Here is a 13413-nt window from a genome sequence, read left to right as displayed (position 1 = left end):
GAACGTCAAGGGGAGGAAGAGACAGAGATGGCACCAAAGAGCGTCACGGGGAGGAAGAGAAAGAGATGGGACCAAAGAGCGTCAAGGGCAGGAAGAGAAAGAGATGGGACCAAAGAGCGTCACGGGGAGGAAGAGAAAGAGATGGGACCAAAGAACGTCAAGGGGAGGAAGAGACAGATATGGCACCAAAGAGCGTCAAGGGGAGGAAGAGAAAGAGATGGGACCAAAGAGCGTCAAGGGGAGGAAGAGACAGAGATGGCACCAAAGAGAGTCAAGGGCAGACAGGCAGACACAAGCTCATACAATGTACAGTACCTGTTTGGCCTTGGACTTGGTGATGGTGTCTGATATTGGCTTTTTTTTCTCCTTCACAGCACTTTTGGAAAACAACTTGACAAACTCATCAAAATCCACTGACGGTTCCTCGATCTTCTCCCAAACCAGAGAACCACTCGCATCCCTCAGGTAGAAGAGAGAAAGATCTGCATTACATCACTTTCATTTCATCTTTATCCTGGTGATGTATACCTCAAACCTACAACTGAAAATGTATGGCATGTTATGCTTTACCGAGCCCCAGAAAGCAGGAAGACCAGCACTATAGCATCTCTTCAGACAATGTACAGTACATTACATTTCCAATAACTATAAATAAAAACACCACTATGTATCATGCCCACTGATTATCATAAGATGGACTTATTTACACTTCACAGTACAATTTGAAGGCTATTATAAGACTAATTTACATGTGTGGAGTCTGAACAAGTGCATCAGTACCAACCCGCCAATGTTAGGGAGAAGTCAACATACATGTAGTTTAACTAGAAATGTATCTTCATTTTGCAGTAGCTTGGTGGTAGTTGAACTAAATTCAAATCCAGGGAGTGTTTTCAGTAGTTAATAACGTTTTGGCCATGTAGTGGTGTAGTTAACTACTGAAACTACACACTACTTTTATTTCAAAAAGAAAAGAAAATATTTGTGAAGTAGGGAAGAATTTCCTTTGTTTTTCGGCATCAGACTTGCGTAAATCACAGTTGAAACATAGTTTTTGTGTTTAATAGGCTAAATGACACATTCTGTTAACACCTGACCCCAGAGTGATCTGTTTTTGCAATTTGTAGTCTATGACATTTCAGATTTAGATATGACAATTTTTCCCGAAGTAGCTTGGATGTAATGAACTACTTTTTCGAATTAGTTTTAGTTCAGGAAACTATTTTTTCCTTAAGGTGGCTTTAGTGTAGCTTAACTTCTTCCAGTGTTGGTAGTTTGGGAAACTATGATTTCAGAGAAGCTTCCCCAACACTGTAAAGCACATCTCAACATCTGTTTCAACTCAAACAACATCTCACCAAACTCTTTCCCCACATCTTTCTCAGATTTTAGACTGGGTTACCATCTGTGTAGCATTGGTTTACAAGGCTGATCTTTATCTTCAGTAGAAAACCCATTCTATAGCCTCCATGAATGTCAATGATCTATCTCTATCTTTTGCATACGTTCTCTTTCATGCGTTATGTTTATGGATATCTCATATACTGTAGTTAAACAGGAAGCTTTGGATAAACATACTGTATATGTACGAAGAGTCATTGGACTAAAGTGGACTAGTAATTACTTTTTAGCATGCAGCTGGATCCTGGTCCAGTAGAGAGGCTTCATGGGCTTGGGGGGCTCAATGGGTGCCTTCTGTGGGACAGCCTCCTGGGCCATGGGGGCCATGAATCCACCGGGAGGGGGAGGAGGGCCAAATCCTGGGGGAGGTGGAGGTCCACCGCCGGGGGGTGGGGGCGGAGGAGGGGGGCCAATACCTGGTGGCGGGGGTGGAGGTGGAGGTCCAAAGCCTGGCAGGGGAGGGGGTGGAGGTGGGGGACAGGATCCGCCCATACCTGGTAAAGGAGGAGGAGGGGGTGGAGGTGGGGGACAGGATCCGCCCATACCTGGTAAAGGAGGAGGAGGGGGTGGAGGAGGAGGACCAGCCCCACCAGGGAGAGGGGGTGGTGGTGGTGGGGGCCCTCCAGAGAGCTGAGGTAGAGGAGGAAGGGGAGGAGGAGGGGGTATACCTGGGGTGGGAGAAGGTGGGGGCTGGGTACCACTCTGCTGCTGCTGTTGGCAGGTACAGACAAACTCATGTTTGTGGAGGGAGGAGGAGGAGATTGCTGGGGGAGAGGCTGAGGAGGGGATTGACCCTCCCCTGAAAGGCACTTCAAATCTAAAGGCCTCCTCCAAAGGGGATGTCTGTACGGAAACCTCGATCCTCTTCTTTCCTGCGAGGCTGATACCCCCCAAGGCCACAGTATTGTCCCCGTCTCCTCTCTTCTTCGAGTCGATCTCCATCTCCAGAGATGCATGCTGGATTTCCAGTGCTGCAATCTTTATCCTCAAGTCATTAATGGTCTTCTCCAGCCCTGGAATATCACTGCCATTGTCCTCTTGTGACAGATTCCTGGACTTTGACGAAATCTGTCATGGAAAAAGGATTTCAGACCACCTTTCAAGCAGAAGCAATAAAATACATTTATACAAAATATATTTGAATATTACATAAAGGGATGTTTGAAGCCCTTTTTGATGGATGTAAACAGTCAAGCCATTAACACTTTTCAAGGAATGTGCTTTTAAGTTGACTATTTATTATACCTTTATTTTATCAGGGAGTCATACCGAGACCATTACCCACATCCAAATACAACATGCAAGCAGAAAGAAAAAAACTAACACATTCATCAACTTTCTGAATTGCCCTAGAGGTACCAGAACATCACATTTAAGAACATTTTGAAGACTGTTGCACAAATAAAGTGCAACAAAACTAAAAGCTGATTTACCTAACGCAGTAGAGACCAAAGTCATGTCCAGAGTTAGGCATCCCTGAGAGCGGGTGTGGTAACTCGTATGTCTAAAGTTTAGTAAAGATGTTAGGTACCGTGGGACTTTTTGTAAAAGGGCTTAATAAATGAAAACATAGCGATGTATCAATCAACCTACAGTATGTGACATCAAAGAGGGCCAACCAACTTTCTGCTAGATAATGCAGTGATGAGTGGTAAAACTGTCACCCTTAATAAAGCACAGTGGGCTATGATAAACTGCATCTAACTGCTCTAATGAAGTGGCAGCTGCGTTCATATTGATGATGACACCATAGTCTAGGACTGACAGGAACGTTGACTAGATAATATGGTTTCTACTATTTAGCAAGAGGTAGGATTTATTTCTATAGAAGAAGCCCATTTTACAAAAAAATACATGCTTACAAAAAAGCAATATTTTCCTCAGACTTCAAACCTAGTAGATGCCACAACCTGAGTGAATAAGGGTAAACAAACACCCACAACTGAGGGTGTTTGGTTCCAGGGTTATAGGTCAGGGTAAAGTGAGGGTCAGGGTCATGGTCAGGGTCAGGTCAGGGAAGACCACATGTCTAGACGCCAGGCTTCCAGCACCTGGGTAGTTAGAACATTGATGGGGAGACTTCAAAGACTTGACCCACGAGATGATCAAAGTCTCCATGATCTTCAAAGAGGCCATGTGTAGAGTGCAGAGCCCAGAGTTAGATGCACATCACAACACCCATGTCTATGCATACTACAGTTCGTGTTGACTTTACAGTCCGAGTCTTTCTGAGTGACGTTCAGGAGACCATTACAAGGTTAGGAGCTTGACAGAATATGAAGTTAACCTGCTTCTGACAATGACCTATGAAAGTTATCGTAAGAATTCAAGCCAAGCCTGACCTCTGTTGGAAGAGCAAGAGTAATATCCTCATGCGCTGTCATTGTACAAAATATACAAAATATAACCACAAGAGGACAGTATTGTAACAAAACATGTCTGGGCATTCATTCACTTCCAGTTGTAATAGCAAACAGAAGATTACAAAGATCTGTTGTCCTTCTGAGGCACACAGTCATCGGTTGAAGTTGACGCAACATTTTCAATGTCACACTATTTGAATAAATGTTCTCCTCTGGATCTCATCTGCTTGATGTGGTACACTACATAAAACACACAGTGCTGAAAACATACCTGAGCTGCTTGTGGAGGGGGCCACAGGTCCTGGATGCGGCCTGGGGTACGGCCTTCATGGGGTTCCCAGAGGTGGGAGGGCAGGCCGAAGGTGGCCCATGTATACAGCTGGTCCTCCTGGGGGAGGGAAAACAAACAATGATCATGTTAGTAAGTATTTGTACAGAATTTTATTCACATGATATATTAACACCATATAATAACCAGGCGAATATAACTGGGACATTAGACCTACATAATTTTCAGTTTATTTTTTATTTTTTGCACTGCCCTGTTTTGGCATTTACTTATACACACAAATCAAGGCCAAAACAGGGAAGTGCAAAAAAAAGGCAGACAGCTATTTAACATACAGATAGAGAAACAGGAACTCCCTTCATATTTAATCACATTTTACTCCAAGGAATAAATCAATAAAGCAACCTATGTAAAGCCCTCTGTTGATTCAGAGGACATCAACCAACATTAGCTAAACAGAGAGGGCTTTCACTGTACTAATCGAACCAATAAAAACGTCCACTTTTCCTAAGTGATCTAAGGTACAGTGTTTGCTTAGCACAAGACTCCCTATTGTACAGTGGAACATGTAGAACATTGCAAGAAGCTAAAAGAAAGCCAATCTCATTCATCTGAGATATGAAAACTCAGCTTGTTACCGTGTATATTCCATTAGTTCAGCTTAATGCATGAGAGCTTATTACTTATCAACTGAGCACATTTTCTTCCTGGGAAATGGCTGTGAATGATTCCATTGCAGCAAGCAGTCCCAGCACGGCACGGTAATATGATATTGAATACATGCAATTGGGAAATTCTAAGGGTCCAATTTAGTCTGAATCTAAATATATTGTAAATCAATCGGATAATTTACAGACCTCTACATAATAGCTATCCATCTATGTAAGAATATCAAGCCATTCCAACACTGTGCATGTCAAGTGTGTGTGTTTGTGTGTACTGTATGCGTGTGTATGAGTGGGTGTCTACACATTACGTAGCACATATTCATTCTGTTCCAGTCTGTGAGCTTGCCTGGGGCGTTGTTTTCTCTGTGAAGTCAATGCCAGAACAAAACCTTAACCAGAACTCCAGTTTGAACTGGAGAAAGAATCACAACTACAGTACAGACAGAGACAAAAACATGGTCAGAACCTGTCATAGCCCCCTATTCTATCACATCAACAATATCTTCCCCATAGAGACAATGCTGATTCATTATAGTGGCACTATAGTGAGTGATTAGATCTCAGGGAATCAAAAAAGGCTGTCTACTTTTACAGGGGAGAGGACAGTGAGGACAGAGAAACAGAGGGAGGGAGGAAGAGAGAGAGACAGGAATGAGAGTGGAGTTGAAAGAGTGTGAGAGAGAGATAGGAATGAGAGTGGAGTTGAAAGAGAGAGAAAGAGTGTGAGAGAGCGATAGGAATGAGAGTGAAGATGAAAGAGAGACAGAGTGAGAGAGAGAGAGAAAGAGAGAGAGAGAAAGAGAGAGAGAGAGCGATAGGAATGAGAGTGAAGATGAAAGAGAGACAGAGTGAGAGAGAGAGAGAAAGAGAGAGAGAGAAAGAGAGAGAGAGAGAGGGGAATGAGAGTGAAGATGAAAGAGAGACAGAGTGAGAGAGAGAGAGAAAGAGAGAGAGAGAGAGAGAGGGGAATGAGAGTGAAGATGAAAGAGAGACAGAGTGAGAGAGAGAGAGAAAGAGAGAGAGAGAAAGAGAGAGAGAGAGAGGGGAATGAGAGTGAAGATGAAAGAGAGACAGAGTGAGAGAGAGAGAGAAAGAGAGAGAGAGAGAGGGGAATGAGAGTGAAGATGAAAGAGAGACAGAGTGAGAGAGAGAGAGAGAGAGAAAGAGAGAGAGAGAGAGAGAGAGAGAGAGGAATGAGAGTGAATATGAAAGAGAGACAGAGTGAGAGAGAGAGAGCGAGAGAGAGAGAGAGAGAGAGAGAGAGAGAGGAATGAGAGTGAATATGAAAGAGAGACAGAGTGAGAGAGAGAGAGAGAGAGAGAGAGAGAGAGAGAGGAATGAGAGTGAAGATGAAAGAGAGACAGAGTGAGAGAGAGAGGAATGAGAGTGAATATGAAAGAGAGACAGAGTGAGAGAGAGAGAGAGAGAGAGAGAGAGAGGAATGAGAGTGAAGATGAAAGAGAGACAGAGTGAGAGAGAGAGAGGAATGAGAGTGAATATGAAAGAGGAGCATTTCGAAAATGGAAGGGAGGAAAATAAAACAGGGCAAGAGATTGAGTGAGAGAGAGAAAAAAGGGTGAGGGAGGACAGCGGGTGAGGGAGGAGAGCAGGTGAGGGAGGAGAGCAGCGTTGTCAATAGACATGGTTAGAGGTTGACTCTGGTCAAGCTGAATAATGCAGGGTTGCGGGTCCAACCCCAGGTAGAGACAGTGAAAGGGGATGACATGCGCGAACCAACCCAGCCACAGTGAGCCTTCTCAAGAGCAGCCTGAGCCCTGGGCACGTGGGGCTCTTATGCAACGCAGTCAGCAGATGGTCTACGCAAGCAGATGTATGTGTGTCACAGAGTGACTGTTTGTAAGGCATGCGTGTGTGTGTGCATACTGTATTTATATGTGATTTTGTGTGCATGTTATGACTGAATGTTTGTGACAGTGTGTTTATGTGTGTGAGTGTATCTAAGGGGGGAGGTGCACAGCGCAGCCAGAGACAAACGCTCATCTGTTCAGACACAAATCTGCTTTGGTGGCTGAGCAAAAGAAAAGCAGCTCTGATCACATGGCACATCAAGAAAGGAAACATGACAACCCATTGCCTCACAACACAATGTTCAGTCCCTATGGAGATACTGCAACAGGAAGCCCCCCCCCCCCCCGCACACACACACACGAATGCATGTACACACGCAATATCATTTTTTTCTAGTTATGAAAAATTACTAAGCCGTGAAATCTATATTTAAATCCTCAGACTAAGAACCTTACAGCTGAGTGGATTCAGCTGCAAGGGGCATGTGATAAAAATGGCACTGACAGCGCGCTCAACGAACTTTGCTTGGAAAATTATAACCACACAAACATGAGATTACGTCCGAGTGAAGCGTTACTGGGAAAAGGATTTAAACATTTATGAAATCAGTTTCATATGGTTAGGCTGACCATGAGAACTGTTGTCAACATGAGGAAACGCTCAAATATAAAAACATCCAGATAGGGAGATGGTGGATATTTGAAACATAATCCAGAATACATTTGTTTGAATAAATTTGTTCATAATAAACTATCATCCAGTGAGTGATACTAGCCAGTTCAGGCGATCGGCCTTTGATCAGTGTGATATTTGTTGAAACGGCAGCAGTGAAACAATGTTAGTAAGTAAAGGGTTGGTTCTCACATTAAAGGTGACTGTGGCTGGAGTGACAATGTCTTCATGCTGCTCTCTGAAACAGTCACTGAGGGGCTGCAGCAGCCCCAGGCCCAACATACGACAACACAACCTCTCCGCCTCCTCCTCCGTCACTCCCTTCCCCTGCTGCTGCAGACATAGACGCTCCAACAGGGTGTGTCCTAAGGAAGAGAAAGAGAGAGAGCGAGAGAGAGAGAGAGAGACAGAGAGGGAGACACAGAGAGGAAGAGGGAGAGAGAGTGAGAGAGAGAGCGAGGGGGGGAGACAGCAACAGACATAGAGACAGAGACAGTGACAGAGAGAGAAAGGAAAGAAAGAAAGAAAGAAAGAAAGAAAGAGAGTGAGAGAGACAGCGACAGAGAGAGAGAATGAAAGAAAGAAAAATAGAGAGTGAGAGAGAGAGAGAAAGAAAGAAAGAAAAATAGAGAGAGAGAGAGAGAGAGAAAGAAAGAAAGAGACATTCATAAAATAGATCTGGGGAAGACACACCGTTATGAAGAAACAGATACTGCAGAGGATATTGATGCGACAGCAGAGGGATTTTTGTAATTGATAGAGATACACACAGATGTAAAATGAAGAGAGAAACATTTAACATTCAAAGATCTACAGATAGAGAGTGAGATGGTAGATCACAGATTCAGACAAGATAATTAACACCTACATCTACATGTGCAAGCAGCTTCAATAATTGACTCATACGAGTGCAAGCAGTTTTGATAATTGGCACCTACAAGTGCAAGCAGTTTCAAACTTCTAATCTACATCATTATAGAAAATGCTGGAGCAAAAGTATATATGGCTTATATTAGTTATCACTAAGTAGCTAACGTATCACTGTATAATGTTTGTTTTTATAAACTGGGTGGTTCGAGCCCTGAAAGTATCTTGGGGGTTTGTTGTATATGGCCAATAGACCACGGCTATGGGCTGTATCCAGGCATTCTGCTCTGTGTTGTGGCTAAGAAGAGCCCTTAACCATGGTATATTGGCCATATATCCCACCCCCTTATGTTGCAAACACAATTAGAACAGTAAAAATACATGTTTTGTCATACTCGTGGTACATGGTCTCATATGCCACAGCTTTCAGCCAATCAGCATTCAGGGCTTGAACCACCCAGTTTTTAAAAACAAACATTATACATTGATACGTTAGCTAGATGTAGTACTGCAAAACAGTATTGTGTTACTACTATTATTTTATAAATACTGTGTTTTCAACTTCTCTGTGCAACATCTATTGGTCCTGAGGTGGCCAAAAGAGGGCACCTTCTTATAAATCACATGATGGAAGATGCTTTCTGCAAATGCCATGGCTTAACCTTCACATTAACAGCTGGCATTTAAACAGTACTCTAGGCTACCATCAAAATAACGATATTTATCAGAACCATCCTGGTCATTGAGTCATAGGAGGTGGGGAGGAATAATCCTACCACATTGCTCAGCTGTGTATGTTACGAAAGGGATGGCCTAGACAGAGCAAGGGAAGGCCTGGTTTTCTAATCCAGAGAGGTCACAAGTCATGGCAATGTGACCAGAGGAGCTTTGGTGGGGAGACGTAGGCCTACTCCTCTACTGATCCACGTTCTACTGGCAGGAGATATAAACAGTCAAACTAATCATCTATAATGCTATTATATGCGTGTTATGACTTGAATTAGCTAGAACACGTGAGCCAACTGCAAATAACGCCAAAGGTCAATTACTTAGGACTAATAGCAAAGAAATCTAAATTAACGCCGCACGACGCTGCAAAAAGTAGTTTTTTTCAATGTTGTGACACAAAACTTCTTCTTGTTCTTGCAATGGATGTTTTTTAGATTATAATAAGGTAAGGATAGTTCAAAGCTATTTTTAGGCTTATCTAAGCAGTGTGATTAAAGAACATGAAGAAATCAAAATGTTTGTTCAAATGCGACGTTGCTCTCTGTTCAATAGCCAACCCTCTTTTAGATACACAGACAGTATGATGAACAACCTTATCCAAAGAAACTGTATTTTTGTTTCCTTTAAAGTGTGACAAAGATGAACACAAACAACAACAGCACCATCAAAGAATCTCCTTCCCCTCAGTGTAAAGGCTAGTGACCCCTGTCCCTATTGATATTCTCTAAAACAGATCCATGTCACATGACTGAGTGCTCCAACAGCTGAGGCAAACCAGGGCCAGACTGGATAACAAGATGGTCTGGTTGATAAAATGATAAACTGACAATCAAGTTTGACAGCTCAATCCTGGGCAAGACAGCAACCTACCACTGTATCAAGGAATGATCTGAATATCTAGCTACAGTTCAGCTGTGCAAATGTGAAGGGGTTCAATCAAATTTGATTTATCACAGACTTTACCATGAAATGCTTACTTATGAGCCTTTTCCCAACAATGCAGCGTTAAAAAGTAATCCAAACATTCTGTGAGTGTGGGTGTGTGTAGCCCTCTCAAGACAGTTAGGCAAAGAACGGCATTGCCATGGGTGAGTGATCATTTTCACAATCAGCACTGCGGGAGCAGAGAGCTGAAACAGCTGAGCCCCAGACCATCAGCCATCTGTAGTCTAATAATTCTGAGGAGGATATCCATGTCAACATATTGCTCCATAAGGTACAGCACAGTATGTTCTTACAGGGGTTGACATTCAAATTTAATATAACGGTATAATTACAGAAATACATTTATATCTATTGGTCCTATATTTATAAATACACAATGGTTATTGTAATTGTACATGATGATAATTATCATTACACACTCACATAATCCCTGTTTGGCAAAAAGGCTCAAAGCCCTAAATGATGGCTTACTACAACCAGCCTTCCATGGATTCCCAGCCATAATAGGCCTAAATTATTATCTAACCAACATATTTACCCCATTTATGCCAATGTTACCCTGTAACTCATTTAGCACCTATATGCTCAGTCACTTACCAGAGAAGACATCTTGATTTGGCCCGGTGGTGGCGTTCTGGACACCTGAGAGGCGTAGTCTGGTGCCAAGGGTCAGACTAGCCCCTGGGATGCCTCTCTCTGACCCCCCATGCTCCTGGAGGTCAGCGGCATCCTCATGCCTAGCTCTGAGGCCTTCCAGATCCTTGGTCCAGTCTGCAGAATGACTGAGAGGCCCGGCGATACTGCAGGACCTTTGCCTGGTGGTCCTCCACAGCTGGGCCTTGTGGCCCCCATACCCTGCCCCAGAGCCTGGCCCCATCCTACGGGGGATAAGGGGGCTTTGGCTGGGGGAGCCTATGGGGGATGTCAACTGCCTGGTGGTGGTCTTCACATAGGAAGGGTGGATGGGAGGATAGGGCTTGACAGTGGAGGTAGTGGAGGACATCCTTCTGGAAAGGGCTCTTTTAGAACTGTCAGCCGTCAGCAGAGAGATAGAATAGCTACTCTTCCTCCTGCTCATAGACGGGAAGTCTCTCCCCCTGTCCCCCTCCTCCCTCTCCACAGTCAGGTCCATGTTACTGACACTTCTGGGTGACCCTGAGGTCGTTCCCAACCTGATGCACCTGACCCCCTCGATGGTGCTACCCCCCTCATCAAAGCTCTGGCTCTGAGTCAGCTGGGAGGTCACTACCGGACTCTCCAGGTCGTCCTGGGGCTCCTCTGCGCTCTCATAGGATGTGGTGGTGGCGGTAGTGTCTGGGAAACTGTAGGTGCTGGTGGTTTTGGGCAGGGGGCTTCCACTGCTCCTCTCGGTGTCGAAGGCAGCCGAGGAGGGGCCACTGTCACTTGGTGAACCTAAATCTGACTCCTCCCCAGATGCAACACCTCCCTCTGCCTCTGACTCTCCAAGCTCAGCACTTTGGTCTGTTCCTACAGTATCAGTAACAACAGGTGTCTCATCCACCTGTCCCTTGTCCAGGTCTGGCCCCTGAGTGGAGGTTACCTCTTGTGGGTCAGTGGGGTCAGGGGCTAGGGGTTCAACATCACCATCGGAGATGGGGGAGGTGACCTCCTCAGCCAAAGGGCGAGTGACCCTATCCAGGACCCCGTCAGAGGTCCCATGCTGCTCCCTAATAGCCTGCTGGATGTCCGACAGCAGATCTTCATGATCAGCCGCAGCAGAGTGGAAGCTGTAGAGGTCCCCGTCTGATCCTGAACTAATCCTCTGGCCCTCGTCCTCCGGCCCCGATGTTGTCAAGTGGCCTTGTTCTGGCTCACCATCCGACATCATTCCCAGCTCATCTGCCGAGAGGCTGCTGTTGACCCCACCAGTCTCCTCCAGCTGGGATCCCTTGCTGTCCAGGATATCCTCCTTGGACAACCCCTTAGCCTTCGACAGACTCTTCCTGAGCCGCATACTGGAAAACACAGAGCTTTTGGATTCCGATTTGGATTTCTTCTTGCCGGCATCTCCCCCTTTGGATTTCTTGCCTTTATTAGAGCACTCCAGTTCTCTGTCTTCAGCTACCCCATCACAGGGGGCATCTACCCCTACCACCTTCCTCTGCTTGGCCTCCTGGTTTCCCATGTTCCTAAACAGGTGGACCCCCTTGGCGATCAGGCCATGCTGCTGGGGCTGTTTCTCATGGTTTGCTGAACTGGTTCTTCGGGAGCTCAGCACTAATCCCTGCCTGCTCGTCGGTGTCAGGAGCAGCTGTGAGGATGCTGCTGCTGCTGAGAGGAGGCTGACAGACTCACTGTCTCCCTCCCCCTCCCTGCTCCTATCTGCTCGCTCTGCTTTGTTGCATAACGGGCTGCTGGATGAGCGACCCAGTCGAGCATGCTCAATGCGAGGCTCCTCCCCGTCCAGAGAAGGCGGAAGCGGATGGTGAGTTTGATGTTGTTGTTGCTGTCTGCGGAGCAGGTTAGTCACACTACTCTTCCTCCTGTCTTTAAACGCTGTGGTGAAGAAGCTCTCCTTCAGGAAAGGTACCTGGGTCTCTACAGTCTGAATGGTCTGCATCCTAACTGCAGGAGGGTACAAGCTGGGCAGTCTAAATTAACAACAGAGAGAGTGGAAGTATTCAGTAGCCATTCAGTCAGTTTATATTGAAACATAATTCTTTACAGTAAGATCAGAGGCACTTTGTTTTCAATGGAGCCTATAGGGAAGACTGGAAAAAAAATCCAGGCAAAATTCCTATTCAAATCACGTTTTGTCATGTAATATAGTTAGACCCTAATCTATGCTTTCAAAGTGTCTGCTAATGCCATTATCATTAATCCATCATCTGGAGGATAAATATAATATAATAATAGCTCTTTGGTTTGTGCTACAACAGCATTATAAACATTTCATATCCATTGTGGTGTTTACCCGTTATAAACCCAGTATTTAACACTGCCTTGTTTTTTCTCATGTTTTATTCTCCTGGGTATTTCTTGTACTGTTACACATATGTCAGCAGTTGTTTGCGTCATGTCTATAGTCCCAGTGGAAATATGATTCAAGTAATCAGTTCCAATCTCTACAGCCTACATATCTATGAATAGCTGTGTGTTTAGTCTGTGTTTTAGTACACTGAACAAAAACATAAACACAACATGTAAAGTGTTAGTCCCATGTTTCATGAGCTGAATTTTCTTCCCCCAGAAATGTTCCATAGGCACAAAAATCTAATTTCCTTCAAAGTTTGTACACAAATTTCCCTGTTAGTGAGTATTTCTCCTTTGCCAAGATAATCCATCCACCTGACAGGTGTGGTATATCAAGAAGTGATTAAACAGCATGATCATTACACAGCTGTACCTTGTGCTGGGGACAAAAGGCCACTCTAAAATGTGCAGTTTTGTCACACAACACAATGCCACAAATGCCTCTCATGTTTTGAGGGCCGTGCAGGAATGTCGCTGACTGCAGGAATGTTTACCAGAGCTGTAGCCAGATAATCAAATGTTAATTTCTCGACCATAAACAGCCTCCAACGTAGTTTTAGAGAATTTGGCAGAATGTCCAACCGGCCTCAGGTCCAGAATGGGGGGGGGGGGGATTGTTACATGTTGCATTTATATTTTTATTCAGTATATTACTATGACCCTGAACTAACACATT

The 13413-nt window shown here is 44.6% G+C and overlaps 1 protein-coding gene across 1 annotated transcript in view; it reads right to left on the bottom strand.

Annotated features, from left to right (window-relative positions):
* Positions 1-13413, bottom strand: part of LOC135511082 (formin-2-like) — a 49796-nt gene that overhangs the window by 35565 nt on the left and 818 nt on the right. Inside the window, exons 2-6 of the mRNA XM_064932592.1 lie at positions 10341-12355; positions 7395-7567; positions 4036-4152; positions 1625-2469; positions 316-460 (exon numbers count right to left, since the gene is read on the bottom strand). Of these exons, the coding sequence (XP_064788664.1) occupies positions 316-460; positions 1625-2469; positions 4036-4152; positions 7395-7567; positions 10341-12324 (3264 nt within the window). The 5' untranslated portion in view covers positions 12325-12355. The remainder of the gene's footprint in view (positions 1-315; positions 461-1624; positions 2470-4035; positions 4153-7394; positions 7568-10340; positions 12356-13413) is intronic.

The sequence above is a fragment of the Oncorhynchus masou genome, chromosome 23, assembly GCF_036934945.1.
Source record: "Oncorhynchus masou masou isolate Uvic2021 chromosome 23, UVic_Omas_1.1, whole genome shotgun sequence".
In the NCBI taxonomy this organism is placed as follows: domain Eukaryota; kingdom Metazoa; phylum Chordata; class Actinopteri; order Salmoniformes; family Salmonidae; genus Oncorhynchus; species Oncorhynchus masou.
This window is presented reverse-complemented; position numbering and strand designations above follow the sequence as displayed.